The 16,099-nt window shown below is 41.3% G+C and overlaps 1 protein-coding gene across 3 annotated transcripts in view; it reads left to right on the top strand.

Annotated features, from left to right (window-relative positions):
• LOC106573052 (transmembrane and coiled-coil domain protein 3) overlaps nucleotides 1–10,354 on the top strand; it is a 50,286-nt gene extending 39,932 nt beyond the window's left edge. For 2 of the 3 annotated variants that reach the window (XM_045696855.1, XM_014147690.2), the window contains 2 exons: nucleotides 7,080–7,215; nucleotides 7,627–10,354. In XM_045696855.1, the coding sequence (XP_045552811.1) occupies nucleotides 7,080–7,215; nucleotides 7,627–7,929 (439 nt within the window). In that variant the 3' untranslated portion in view covers nucleotides 7,930–10,354. The remainder of the gene's footprint in view (nucleotides 1–7,079; nucleotides 7,216–7,626) is intronic. The other variant, XR_001321250.2, reaches the window with a different exon arrangement.
• The last annotated feature ends 5,745 nt before the right edge of the window (nucleotides 10,355–16,099 follow it).

Genomic DNA, 16,099 nt, shown 5'->3' with positions numbered 1-16,099 from the left:
CTGAACATTTGAGATTTACTATGCAATCTGATACACGTCAAATCAGTTTTCTTGATCTTCTGATCTTGTGTGAAGATAATGTTCTATACACTGATCTTTACAGGAAACCTACTGATCGTAACAGTTTGTTGAGGGCTGACCGTTGTCACCCACTTCCCTTGAAAAATAGTTTGCCCTACAGCCAATTCTGTCCAATCAAAAGAATTTGTATAAAACAATCAGATTTCGACAGAAATATGGCTGAGACGCAAGGAAAGTTCAAGGAGAGGGGGTACAACAATGATCAGATTAATATTGCCATTGAGAAAATTCAAAACAAAACGAGACATGACCTTTTTCAAGGTCAGTCTCGCAAAAAGACGCATTCTTACTACCCGCTATTCAAAGTGCTCTGAACAAATTAAAGGAATCGTTCACAAACATTGGCACATTCTGAAATATGATGATAGTCTCGGTAATGTGTTTTCTGACCTTCCCCTGGTCGTATTCTCGCGGGGCAGAAATCTCAGAGACCAATTGGTACACTCTGATTTACCACCCCAAGATATTCCTGAACAACGTCTATTTGCGCCCCTACTGGATGGAAACTACAAGTGTAATGGCTGTGCTCAATGCAATGGCACTTATAAATGTAGATCCTTCAAACACCCCCAAACAGGGAAATCTATCCCAATTAAAGGTGTTATTACGTGTTCCACTAAGGCAGTTATTTATCTTATAACTTGTCCTTGTGGTAAAAATTATGTGGGTAAAACAAAGCGTGAATTAAAAGTACGTATCTCAGAGCATCGTAGCACCATTAGGTGCAAAAACTTGACTTACCCAGTTGCGGCCCACTTTTTGGAAGAAAACCATTCGATTTCGTCTCTGCGTTATATTGGCATCGAACCTGTCACCCTCCCGAGGAGAGGGGGTGACCTTGATAATTTATTGTTAAAACGAGAAGCTGCCTGGATCTTTAATTTAAAGACCCTTGCTCCCTTCGGTCTCAACATAGACTTTGATCTGAAGCCATTCTTGTGATTATTGTGATTTTGCCATTGTAATTGTTTGTTAGATACATTTTAGACTACAAATGCTATGATCGTATGCTATCCATTTGTTTGTCTTTTTGTATGTTCTTTGTATGCCATTTTTTTTAAATATTTGAGTTAACCAATGATATTAGGCCACACTTGGCCATGATTACAAACACCTGTGTGTCTTCTGACACTATATAAATGACTCATCTCGCAGTGTTTGTGATGATACCCAGATGAAGACAGCTTTGCTGTCGAAACGTTGGTTATTAGGTTATGACATTTTTGCATCTGAGCTCTTAGATTGTGCGGCTTTCCCTTATTTTGTAATGTATTAAAAATAAACAGAAATACCTTATTTACGTAAGTATTCAGACCCTTTGCTATGAGACTCTAAATTAACCTCTTTTAAGCTCAGGTGCATCCTGTTTCCATTGATCATCCTTGAGATATTGCTGCAACTTGATTGTCCACCTGTGGTAAATTCAATTGATTGGACATGATTTGGAAAGGCACACACCTGTCTATATAAGGTCCCACAGTTGACAGTGCATCTAAGAGCAAAAACCAAGCCATGAGGTCGAAGGAATTGTCCGTAGAGCTCCGAGACAGGATTGTGTCGAGGCACAGGTCTGGGGAAGGGTACCAAAACATTTCTGCAGTATTGAAGGTCCCCAAGAACACAGTGGCCTCCATCATTCTTAAATGGAAGAAGTTTGGAACCGCCAAGACTCTTCCTAGAGCTGGCCACCCGGCCAAACGGCGCAATCGGGGGAGAAGGGCCTTGGTCAGGGAGGTGGCCAAGAACCCCATGGTCACTCTGACAGAGCTCTAGAGTGCCTCTGTGGAGATTAGAGGACCTTCCAGAAGGACCACCATCTCTACAGCACTCCACCAATCAGGCCTTTATGGTAGAGTGGCCACTCCTGAGTACAATGCACATGACAGCCCACATGGAGTTTGCCAAAAGGCACCTAAAGGACTCTCAGACCATGAGAAACAAGATTCTCTGGTCTGATGAAACCAAGATTGAACTATTTGGCATGAATGCCAAGCGTCACGTCTGAAGGAATCTTGGCACCATCCCTATGGTGAAGCCTGTTGGTGGTAGCATTATGCTGTGGGGATGTTTTTCAGCGGCATGGACTGAGAGACTATTCAGGATCGAGGGAAAGATTAACGGAGCAAAGTACAGTTATCCTTGATTGAAAACTTGCTCCAGAGCGCTCAGGACCTCAGACTGGGGCGAAGGTTCAGAGGATCTTGAGAGGATCTACAGAGAAGATTGGGAGAAACTCCCCAAATACAGGTGTGCCAAGCTTGTAGCGTTATACCCTAGAAGACTTGAGGCTGTAATTGCTGACAACGGTGCTTCAACAAAGTACTGAGTCTGAATACATATGTACAGTTGAAGTCGGAAGTTTACATACACTTATGTTGTAGTCATTAAAACTCGTTTTTCAACCACTCCACAAATGTCTTGTTAACAAACTATAGTTTTGTGCATGACACAAGTAATTTTTCCCAACAATTGTTTACAGACCGATTATTTCACTTATAATGTATCACACTGTATCACAATTCCAGGAGGTCAGAAGTTTACATACACTAAGTTGACTGTGCCTTTAAACAGCTTGGAAAATTCCAGAAAATGATGTCATGGCGTTAGAAGCTTCTGATAGGCTAATTGACATCATTTGAGTCAATTGAAGGTGTACCTGTGGATTTATTTCAAGGCTTACCTTCAAACTCAGTGCCTCTTTGCTTGACATCATGGGAAAATCAAAAGAAATTGCCAAGACCTCAGAAAAAAAGTGTAGACCTCCACAAGTCTGGTTCATCCTTGGGAGCAATTTCCAAACGCCTGAAGGTACCAAGTTCATCTGTACAAACAATAGTACGCAAGTGTAAACACCATGGGACCACGCAGCCATCATACCGCTCAGGAAGGAGACGCGTTCTGTCTCCTAGAGATGAACGTACTTTGGTGTGAAAAGTGCAAATCAATCCCAAAACAACGGCAAAGGACCTTGTGAAAATGCTGGAGGAAACAGGTACAAAAGTGTCTATATCCACAGTAAAATGAGTCCTATATCGACATAACCTGAAAAGCCGCTCAGCAAGGAAGAAGCCACTGCTCCAAAACTGCCATAAAAAAGCTAGACTATGGTTTGCCACTGCACATGGGGACAAAGATCGTACTTTTTGGAGAAATGTCCTCTTGTCTGATGAAACAAAAATAGAACTGTTTGGCCATAATGACCATTGTTATGTTTGGTGGAAAAGGGGGAGGCTTGCAAGCCGAAGAACACCATCCCAACCATGAAGCACGGGGTGGCAGCATCATGTTGTGTGGGTGCTTTGCTGCAGGAGGGACTGGTGCACTTCACAAAATAGATGGCATCATGAGGTAGGAAAATTATGTGGATATATTGAAGCAACATCTCAAGACATCAGTCAGGAAGTTTAAGCTTGGTTGCAAATGTGTCTTCCAAATGGACAATGACCCCAAGCATACTTCCAAAGTTGTGGCAAAATGACCCACTGGGAATTTGATGAAAGAAATAAAAGCTGAAATAAATCGTTCTCTCTGCTATTATTCTGACATTGCACATTCTTAAAATAAAGTGGTGGTCCTAACTGACCAAAGCCAGACAATTTTTACTAGGATTAAATGTCAGGTATTGTGAAAAACAGAGTTTAAATGTATTTGGCTAAGGTGTATGTAAACTGTAAATGTGATATTTCTGGGTAAAAAAAGAAGAAAAATGTCTAAAAAGTTGTTTTCGCTTTGTCATTGTGGGGTATTGTGTGTAGATTGCTGAGGGGAAAAAAACGATTTCATCCATTTTAGAATAAGGCTGTAACGTAACATATGGAAAAAGTCAAGGTGCCTGAATACTTTCCGAAGGCACTATATATTGGAAAGTATGTGGACACTCCTTCAAATTAGTGGATTTGGTTATTTCAGCCACACCAATTGCTGACAGACAAACACTGGCAGTAGACTGGCCTTATTGAAGAGCTCAGTGACTTTTAACGTGGCACCGTCATAGAATGCCACCTTTCCAACAAGTCAGTTTGTCACATTTATGCCCTGTTAGAGCTTCCCCGGTCAACTGTTAGAGCTGCCCCGGTCAACTGTTAGAGCTGTTATTGTGAAGTGGAAACGTCTAGGAGCAACAACGGCTCAGCCGCAAAGTGATAGGCGACAAACTCACAGAACAGGGCCGCCGAGTGCTTAACATAAAAATTGAGTGTCCTCGGTTGCAACACTCACTACTGTGTTCCAAACTTCCTCTAGAAGCAACGTCAGCGAAAAACTGTTCGTTGGGAGCTACATTAAATGGGTTTCCATGGTCGAGCAGCCGCACACAAGCCTAAGAATAACCATGCATAATGCCAAGCGTTGGCTAGAGTGGTGTAAATCTCTCTGACATTGGACTCTGGAGCAGTGGAAACACTTTCTCTAGAGTGATGAATCATGCTTCACCATCTGGAAATCTGACGGAATAATCTGGGTTTGGCAGTTGCCAGGCGAACGCTACCTGACAACTGTGGAGAAGGAATGATTGTCTGGGGCTGTTTTCATGGTTCGGGCTAGGCCCCTTAGTTCCAGTGAAGGGAAATCTTAATGCTAGAGCATACAATGACATTCTAGACTATTCTGTTTGGCGAAGGCCCTTTTCTCTTTTAGTATGACAATGCCCCCGTGCACAAAGCGAGATCCATACAGAAATGGTTTGTCGAGATCGGTGTGGAAGAACTTGACTGCCCTGCACAGAGCCCTGACCTCAACCCCATCGAACAACTTTGGGATGAATTGGAATGCCGACTGCGTGCCAGGCCTAATCGCCCAACATCAGTGCCTGACCTCACCAATGCTCTTGTGGCTGAATGGAAGCAAGCCCCCACAGCAATGTTCCAACATCTTGTGGAAAGCCTTCCCAGAAGAGTGGAGGCTGTTCTAGCAGCATAATGGGGACCAACTCCATATTTATGCCTATGATTTTGGAATGAGATGTACGATGAGCAGGTGTCCGCATACTTTGGTCATGTAGTGTACAAGCTCCATTTCAATAAGTTACTATTACAACTATTACAAGCTCCATTTCAGTAGTAACTACTTTAGTAACTTTTGGTGTAAAAGAGAATACGTTCTTCATGAGGGGAGATACAGGTCAGATTACTTTATCAGCATTATTAAACCTCCATTACAATACAGACGTAACCACAAAAGCAAGAACATAACTAAAATGTTAGCTAATCCCCCACACTGTACTTGCCAGTATTACTTTTTTATTAAGATTATGTATCGACATCATAAGCGAATCTATCATATTACACAGGTGTTGTTAGTCACATCATCTATTGGAAATCTGCTTATTTTGCTGTTATATTTATTATATTCTCCAGCTGGTCTTGTTGCTATGTATGCTGCCAGCGAATGACCAATCCACAGAATTAAATATATCACTAGTATTGTCGTGTCTTTAGTATCCTTAATGTGATGACATGCTATTTTATCAAATCAATTACCTAACGTTTAATTGATTATGTGATTGAATTAAATCATGTAACAATTAACTCATGAATAACCTGTGGCACCACGGAGAAGTTTATTTAACGAGTTCCGTCTTCCGAATGAACTCTCTTACATTTCAGTCATCAGTCATTCATTATTCTTTACCTCAGTCTCATCTGAACATCGTAAAATTCTTGGTTATCTGCACGAACCCTGGTTTCCATAATAAATCAGCAATATACAAATTGGCTTAATTATTTATTTACTAACTAACTAAATAATCACAGAAATACATAACAAACAAACAGTAGATATTCGTTACTAACAATGATAGAACAGTCCCTAGTGGGCTTAGCTGATATGACAGCTTGGTAGACAAAAGGAAAGGGGTGGGACTGAGAAAGAGCGGGAAAGACAAAATGGATTCATTACACACAGTCTATAATAATATTAATTGAAATGCTATAATAATATTAATTGAAATCCTTTGCACATGAACGGCAGCTCATTCAAGAATAATTGCAATGTATATATATTTACGTCCGTATGTTGTTATTGTCTTCTCTGTTGGAATACTCGATTGTCCTGTAGGGTTCATCAGAGTCTCTGGGTAACTTTCATTGAAGTCACAAAGTCTTTCGTGGTTGTAGGTGGTTAGAATGGTTACTTCAGAGTACCATTCAGACATGTTCTCATAGAATAGATGCTTCGGCGGTTGTCAGTATTCTCGTTCTATGTTTATGTAATTTCTAGCTACATACTAGTAATTTCTCTTATTCTGTAGTGATCGATAGTCTCAGAGTTTAACCATTTGCAACCTTAGCTTACACCGTGGTTTGCGTGGTCTTAATCATTTGTGACGTCCGGTTTACCGTGGGTCTCTTTGGAATGAAATGTCAATTTCGTTACCGGTGTTTTTATACATTTCAGAGAAAAGGGCGGTTCCATGACACCTGATGTAATGGCTAGCCTCACGGGGGCGTGGCCACTGACTAGTTAAACTTTACATGGAAGACAGTTCTCTCATTTTAAAGGTTAACGTCACATTACATCATTTCACAAATAGTCTCATCTTTACTCATTCATTTAATACAAGAATTAGATGCAAACCCCATAATTGAGAAATGTACACATTCAGACGTACAGTTATGTGTGTTTCCTGTCCTTCATGAGATCACCAAATGAAACACACTCAACATGACTGTCCCATAAGTGGCCATAGACCATTCCCACATTCTCAAAAGTAGACATATTGTTAAATTCTCCCATTTTGGGGATTTATGAGTTTGGCCAAGTCTTTTTTTGTTCTCTCTAGTCTCTCTACCTCCATAATGCATGGCAGTTTACACCCAGAAAGGGCCACGTCATGGCAGTATACTACACAATAGTATTGTATTGCATCTCTATGGATCAATCATTGTCTATAATTCTATTTCATGGTAGCTATGAGAATTACCGATTTTAGTGTTCATGTAATTCTATTTCCTGGTAGGTATGACCAATCACAGTGTATATATAATTGTATTTCCTTGTAGGTGTGAGCGGTTGGAGGACCAGCTGAATGATCTGACTGAGCTCCACCAGGCCGAGACAGCCGACCTGAAACAGGAGCTGGCCAGCATTGAGGAGAGAGTGGCCTACCAAGCCTACGAGAGGGCTAGAGACATACAGGTACTGTACACACACACTGGTGCATTGCTACTGGCGTCAGCGCAATGACAGCAGCTAGCTGTTCCCATAGACTTCCAGTCATAGAGCCATTGACTATCAATTTAAAGAAATATATATTTAAAAAATGACATTTTTTGCAGTGTTTCCCCTATATATTAATATAGGGGAACCACTGCACACAATCTAGATTACTGTCTAAACTGATTTTATTTGAAACAAATCCCATTGCTTCTATTTTGAAATTGAATTCTGAACCCAAAGGCGATGTTTTCTAGACAGGGTTTATAGACCACGTTCTTCTTTCTCTCTCTCTCTCTCTCTCTCTCTCTCTCTCTCTCTCTCTCTCTCTCTCTCTCTCTCTCTCTCTCTCTCTCTCTCTCTCTCTCTCTCTCTCTCTCCCTCCCTCTACAGGAGGCCCTAGAGTCATGCCAGACGCGGGTCTCTAAACTAGAGCTTCAGCAGCAGCAGCAACAAACCGTACAGCTTGAGTCCCGTGATGCCAGGGTGCTTCTGGGTAAAAGCATCAACATTATGCTCGCCATCGTCACCGTGATCCTTGTATGCGTCTCCACGGCCGCCAAGTTCGCCGCGCCCCTACTGCGGAGCCGTCGCCACGTGATGGGCACCTTCCTGGGCATGTGTCTGTTGGCGCTGTTCTGGAGGAACTGGGAGAATCTACAGTGTGCTGTGGAGAGGGTCCTGGTGCCAGCCTGAGGGAGGACAATAGTCTAATGGTGTCCATGTCACTCACTGCAACAAAGGATCTACGGACTGATCTCAGAACTCCAACAAAACAGCCTATTGATGTAGTAAAATGCAGAAGGTGCATAATGCAGAAGAAGTCCGATGGGGGGAAATGGAGCTAGCAAAGCATGGTCACTGACTAGTTAATCACATCACCCAGAATAACACTGAATATCAAGACAATGTGGGGTGAATGAACACACAATGACTGACATAACAACAGAAACTACAACCACACTGCTTGAGAATGTTGTAATCCTTAATCAATGCAATTGTAAGGTGTAATCTATGCTCCCAGAAACAAGTCTCACAGTGTTAAGTCCATCATGAGAGACTACTGACTTCAATATATAGGTTCTCCATTGGTCAAAAGAGGGGATGCTGTCCAGAACACACTACAACAAATAATTTCCAGACAGTCAGATCACGTGCATAGTGCAGAAGAATTGTGATAGAGCAAGGATGATTGGGGAAAGATGGGAGCTGGGTAAAGTATGGTTACTAACTGACTGACTGTTCATCACAATCTCCAATGTCTCTGACAGGGTTGGTAGGTTGGTCACGGCACACAATCAGAGGGAACGGTTGCATCACGGTTGTCTTACGGTCGCAGAGGTTCATGGTTCTTCACCCTATCCACGCCATCAATACACACACACACACGCACACACACAACTCAGCCTTGATGGGCGGCTCTCCCAACATTCTACTACAGAGACTACAGTCCACAATACAGGAGTCAGGGAGGTGGACATCTTGTTTTGATCTTTTATGTCTTAAGGCTTATGTCTTACAGCCAATCCTCATTCCTTCTTTATTACCTTGCCTGCAGTCAGAAGTTTGTCAGCCTTCTTTTAAAACTGTTGTTGACTTGGTTAGTTTACTTCTTTTATTGGATACATTTTAAAAGTGAAATATGTTTGATAGATTTTTAACAACCACTTGTTTGTTTGTTGTTTTTAGGAAATAATGTTCTCTGTTTCCCTCTAGATGGAGAAGTGACGGGATGCTGTCTGAAGGTTGGGGGTTTGGGGGATGTAAAAAAAAAAAAAAACATGTATTTTTTTTACTCCATCTACAAACTTATACATACGAACAACAAATTACAGACACAGCCAAACAATGACTACATCTCATCTGCCCAGAACAGCATGCTCACACACCCATCCCTAGTGCCTGCACTATTGTTTGCCACTTGTCCCTAAATTGTATCAATTTGTTTTTCTCAGTCGCCCGTACTATTTCAATATTTAAATTATACCGAATGCCAATAGTTCTAATGAATAGATAGAGAAAGTATTTCTCGGAGAGGAGGAGGGACTGATAAAGTTGATTGGCCAATTGATTGATGTTTGATGACCTTCAAGAGGAAATAGTGGACTCTCTATAACACTGTCATATGAGCCACTGGGCTATTTTACTGTCCCTCTAAAACACTTTTTCTGTTCCAATGGGTGATAGGCTAGCTAGCTACTCTAGTACAATGAGAAGCAACTGAGCATTGAGCAGCCTTACATACTCCGCAGTGGACAGAGGACACTACAGGTTTGCTTCAAGATAAGCTATAAAAGGAGTATATTTTATGGACGTCTGGGGGGTGGACTAGCATGGGGACTAGTATCTGACTAGTATCTGTATGTGGACTTAACATGACAGATATGGACCATATCTAATGTTTGTTTGTTGTAATAACATTTCCTCTAATTTGTTTGTTTGTGTTGACCTAGTTACTCACAGACAGGGTTGTTGTTATTTACCTGCTGCTGACTGTATGTACAGTATGAGATTTGGGTAATACTTTATTTTACAGCCCAGTTTTAGATGGTTCTAGTGTTGCAATACTCAGGTAACTTTCCGAAAATGTCCCATGTTTTCCAGAAATCCTGTTTGGAGGATTCCCAATTCCCTGCTTATTCCCATTTTGATTCCAGGAATCTTCCAACTGGGAATTTGGGGAAAGTTACCGGAATTTTGCAATTATTACGTAATTACTGTTTTAACATTTTAATTTCTAACTACAGTACCTGCTAAACAGGGGGTACAGAGATGATTTATGTTCCTCTGTTTTGATACACCTGAAGAATTTACCTGACCATGGATTAGATTCATTACAGTCTCTTATTCATCTTCAGTGAACATGGATTAGATTCATTACAGTCTCTTATTCATCTTCAGTGAACATGGATTAGATTCATTACAGTCTCTTATTCATCTTCAGTGAACATGGATTAGATTCATTACAGACTCTTATTCATCTTCAGTGAACATGGATTAGATTAATTACAGACTCTTATTCATCTTCAGTGCATAATAATATGATTTACCTGTTCTCATACATTATGTGCCTTCTTGTATGCGACAATTCTGTTTAAATTAAACCACAAAATGTAGTCAACAAACCACTCCATGATATTTGAGTGAGTGGGATATGTTGTGCTTGCCTGTCGGATGTTTGCCTATGGAAAAAAAAAGTCAGGAATACCACCTTAGTGGTATGGATGACAGTAATGGTCAAAATAATGAATGAACTAATGAAATAAAGTAGTTATTAGTTCATTCATGTCTGAGGTTTCTCCATTGATAAAGTCGAGCTGTCAACTGTCCAGGTCTGTACTATAACCACAAGGGGGTGGAAGTGCTTCAACATAAATCCTGATGAACAGTTACCTAAACAGTGCAACAGCAGCCTCGACTGGCCGTGATATATCACGACATGACTCCTCCACTAAGCTCTCTTCCGTCTAGTTTCCGTCTAACACTGCAGTGAATCAAGGTCTGTCTGTCCATCCGTGGATCGATTCCAGTGTAACTATGGCAAAAATTACCCCTCTTTCTCTCTGTGTGTGTTGTCTCCGACAGGGTTGCCATCCATGGGTTTCTAGGGTAGTGTTATAGTTCATAGAAAGAGATGCTGCTTAGCCTGGCGGGGGGGGAAGAAAACAGATTTCCTCTGCCTCTGCGATGTGGGTCACCTATCTGGCTGTGCCGTGTGTGTGTGTATGTTTGACCGACTTTGTGACTGCCTGCATGTCAGGAATAAGTGCAGAGAGAGAGAGAAGGAATGAGGATGGCACATGGATGCATAGAGCTAAAAATATGTATGTGTACAGCGTTCTAACTCTAGATAGATAGCAGTATCAAAAAAGTAAAATCTGAAAATAAGATACTGTAGCTAGCTGTATCTGACCGTGTGGATCACTGGTACCCATGTAATAGCTCCATCTTGCTGTATGAGGTATGGGAACCATAGACTGGGAGGTTGGAGCTTAAAACAGAGCCAGCCACACAATTTGTGTGTGTTGTGTGGGTGGACTAGCTCTGGTTGGCTTTGTGGAACAGCGAAGGCCTCTAGGGGAAAACACAAGCATCTCAGATGTGTGTGACACAGAGAGCATGGCTATGACTGAGCTACACACGCACGTTGGGACACAGGGATTAAGAGATGTAGTAGTGGGTATAAATGGGGGACAATCATTTCTCAATTCACTCCAATCTGTTTTCTGTAAAGCTGTGTTTATTATGCACATAAAGAGAGAGCGCAAGAGAGAGAGAGAGCTGTCTGGATGTAACCTCATCGTTGAGTGTTTTCCATTCATTACTTCCCAGCTGTGTGTGTGTGTGTGTGTGTGTGTGTGTGTGTGTGTGTGTGTGTGTGTGTGTGTGTGTGTGTGTGTGTGTGTGTGTGTGTGTGTGTGTGTGGCTGCAGCCTATTAGCTTGGCTCTGCTTCATAATGAGCTAGTAATTATCCTGGGACTTCATCAATTCTCTACAGACACACACAGAGGATGCATCCCAAAAGGCACCCTATTCCCTATATAGTGCACTACTTTTGACCAGAGCTTATGGACTTTAGTGCTCTATATAGGGAATGTGGTGTAATTTAGGACAAAACCGCCGAGCAGAGGGGCTGGAGAGCCTCCTCAGGTTGGCATGGTGACCACAGCAGGCCAGGGGATGGGTCGGGGAAGTGAGCACTGTAAAGCGCTACTGGAGGAGAATGGGGTGAGGGTGAGATTATTTTTGCGTAGAGAAAGTTTAGACAATGTGTGCAAAATCATTGTCAAATCAAAATCATTATTTGATGTTACATCAATGCCATCCCTTAATTTGTGTGTGTGTGTGTGTGTGTTTATTTCTCAGATGGGAAAGTTATGACCTCGCCAACCAACTTTCAGGCGATGATTTAAACTGCTCTGGCAGTATAAGACCCTTCCTATTTCCTGTTGATGCTGTCATAGCAACAGCACATGTTTATCTTCACCTTGCCCTCTATTATAACAAAGTTTATCCCGGTTTTATTCATTATAATACAATGTGTCAATGCACTTTGAAACACATGAACAAATTGTTATACACACTACAAGACATGTAACCCAACAATATACACTACATGACCAAAGTATGTGGACACTCGTTGAACATCTCATTCCAAAATCATGGGCATTAATTTGGAGTTGTTCCCTTTGCTGTTCCCTTTGAGTGTGTTGCCCTTTGCTGTTATAACAGTCTCTACTCTTCTGGGAAGGCTTTCCACAAGATGTTGGAACATTTTACAAATTGACTTGTTGGAAAGGTGGCATCCTATGACAGTGCCATGATGAAAGTGCCAATGTTTGTCTATGGAGATTGCATGGCTGTGTGCTCGATTTTATAGACCTGTCAGCGACGGATGTGGCTGAAACAGCCGAATCCATTCAGTTGAAGGGGTGTCCACATACGTTTGTACACATAGTGTATGTATGCTTGAGTGTCCATGCAAGATTTACATTTCACAAGTTCACAAGGATCATAGTAATCTTCCTCAACTAACACACATGATATCAAATTCTGTTTTCTGTGGAAGTATTTGATCGGTAAGAACCCTGAATTGTTACATAACCCAGCAAAGCAATTCTTTCAAATGCCATAATTCAAAGGCACCTCAGATTTGCTGCTTTAGTTGCTTAGCAACCATCCAGCTCCACGGCTATGCTTGAAGGTAAAACACAGCAGCTGCAGCAGCACAGTTTTCCTAAGCAGTAGATTGTATGTCGGGTGAATGTGCGTCACTGTAGTTTTGAACCCAAAGGTTGCATTACATGTATTAGCTAATGTAACATTGTGAAAAGTTTATTTTACTCATTCCATGTGAAATAAGTTGATTGTGCAGGTGTAAATAAATAGCCCACTGGACTAACGTCATGTATCCAGGGGAACTCGGAGGCAACAGCACGTCACACCCGTGTTCATGGTCAATATTTCTTAGATTTGTGTCGGGACTATATGTTGTGGAATGATTAAATAGTATGAATAAATAAATCAAAATAACATTGTTTTATGAAAATATGTCAATCATTATTTGAATATGTCGGTAACCCGTTGTATAAAAGTGATAATGCCCTAAAGGCCGGTGTTTGGAGGATAAATTGGCACGGTTTGCCAGCCCGAGACAAAGTCTCGAACCTAACAACACCCATGCCAATATATCCTCCAAACACCGGCTTATCGGGCATTATCACTCAAATAAACCATACAAACTATACATTCCATCATCATCTCTGCATGTTAAAACACATAGACAAAACAAAGACCACAGTATGTTTGACTGAGAGGATCCGAGGAGAACTCTTTCCCCTCCTTATGACCTCACAATGGGAACATTCTCTCTGGGAATATTCTCTTGGCCTTCCAGGACAAACAAGTTCTCTTCTCTCTGAGAAACACTGACTACCACTGCATGAAGTCAACATTCCTAACCTCCCGTCAGTCCCCTGGCTCTGCTGTGGCTGTTCAGACGTAGAAATAGAGCAGGAAAAGTCCCTCAGACCATGACAATCTAACAGTACATTCATGGATGCACCCAATATGGCTGACATGGTATTTGTGATGCATATTATTGCCTAACTTCTCCTGCCAATGCTGTGGCTGCGGCTGTTCAACCCATGAAAGCCCCTCAGACCATGACAATCTAACAGTACATTCAATATGGCTGTCATGGTCTTGTGATGCATAGAATTGCTATGGTAATTATATTTTTATAGTTCAGTTTACACAGAGATACATCTTAAGCGTATTCACATGGGACTAGTATTACCATAGAACGTCGGTATTGTAATAATTACCCCAGCATGTCCGTGCACGATTCGGAAGGGATTAGCTTTACCAAACTGCCCCTGTGTGTGTCTGTGGCAACCACTTCCTTATCTGACGGTACATCTGTTTGAGGAAACAGACACGTGGAATTGATGAAACTATTTCTAAAGAGACATCAATCTTTCTGTCTGTTGTTGAATTTCCTTGTCTCATTGACTCTTGGATCTTGTTTTCTGTCCTTATCACTCACTCATTCACTCACTCACTCACTCACTCACTCACTCACTCACCCACACACACACTTACCAAAATATTTTTATGCACTCCATTTACAGACAGTTCTGTCACATCACATGCAAGTGTTTGTTTCTCAGTGCTGTACAGATATAGGAAAACATGTTGTTTTGAACACTTTTCTCATTCAGATAAAACATGCTGCTTGATTCATGTGTGAGCACTTCCTGCTTTGTGTTGTGATATGAACATCCTCTGGTGAGGGAGGGAGGCCAACGAGGAGTTAAGCCCTCTCTCATCTCTTCTCTTCTACTCTCTTCTCATCTAGTCCTCTAGAGTCATATTTTCAGACTCTGTCTCACGGCACGATTCTGGCTTGTTGCGTAGATAAGCTGCCATATGTGAGAAAGACAGTCGTAGATAAGCAGCCAGATGTGAGTGAGAGAAAGAAAGGAAGGAGGAAGAAAGAGAAAAGTGGAGAGGGGGGTGAGGGGAGGACGTATACTTGAGAAGCGTTTTTTAGAATAAGAGCTGTTCATTAGCAGTAAACATGAGAAAGAGAGAAAAACTCAAACCGGGGGAGGGGAAACAAACAATGGAGGGGTAATGATCAGCAATCTGCAGAGCTAGCTGTCAGCCTCCACAGCCACACACATGCAAATTATATTTAGCCTAATCCCTAATCCTAAACCTAACCTTAAATCTAAAATATCATCTTTCCTTTTGGGGACCGGCGAAATGTCCTCACATTTTCTTTGTTTTACTATCCTTGTGAGGACTTTTGGTACCCAAAAGGATAGTAAAGTTAGACACACACACACACACACAAACACACATTGCTGAGAGATTAGTGTTTTTCTAGGTCGGTTCAGTTTCAGTTTGATTATTAAAAAATAATCACATAAATGCATTCTAAAATAACATATGGAAGTGTTTTAAAATGGTCATACCATGTATCATTTAGATATTTGGACTTTTAGGCCTCTTTTAGGTATATAAAAAAATATATATAAAAAATATAGAATTTGGCTTTACTTCTATAGCCCATAGAAACACATTGAGTAAGACATTCTTAAAATGGCAAGAAAGACAGTCAAAAGAAAAATAATAAGGAATAAGGTTTTGAAGTGTCTGTCCTATATCTAGGAGATATAAGAAAGTTCTGGAAACGTTTTTTTTTTACACATATTTAACCCCTTATTTTCTTTTCACAAAACTACCTCCCTTACTTCTATTTTTTGTATGGGTTACCTTCAGACGAGCGTTCATGAGAGTCTCCCCTTTTCACATATTAGTTTGTAGCTCAAATGGTTCAGACGCTACAGACATAAATTGGCACATCAGCTTTGCCAACTTCAGATGAGTCCTGTGACTCTTGTTGGGCTCGTGGAGCAAAAAGGATAATACTGTAGTTTGTAGTAATAGCCAAACCGTTCAGACGCTACAGATGTTTTCATGAGAAGACCAATTTTCGGGATGTCTTATGGTCTGACAAACATCACTATAGTTCGGCCACCTTCCACCGCAGATGCGGAAGGCTGACATAGGCGGATGCGGTGGATTGGCTGATATCTCTAGCTTAAAGTGACAGATTTTGATGGGGATTTTTGTATTATGTTACTTAGATTGGCGCACTGGTGCAAATTTTAATAACTGAACCCCCACCGAAATGTTGGTTAATCGCTCAGCAAAAACACACACACACACACACACACACACACACACACACACACACACACACACACACACACACACACACACACACACACACACACACACACACACACACACACACACACACACACAGAGTCTGGATCTCATTATAAGTAAATA

Source organism: Salmo salar, chromosome ssa16 (genome assembly GCF_905237065.1).
Source record: "Salmo salar chromosome ssa16, Ssal_v3.1, whole genome shotgun sequence".
NCBI classification, from domain to species: domain Eukaryota; kingdom Metazoa; phylum Chordata; class Actinopteri; order Salmoniformes; family Salmonidae; genus Salmo; species Salmo salar.
Note: the sequence above shows the minus strand (reverse complement) of the source record. Positions and strands in the feature narration are given on the sequence as shown.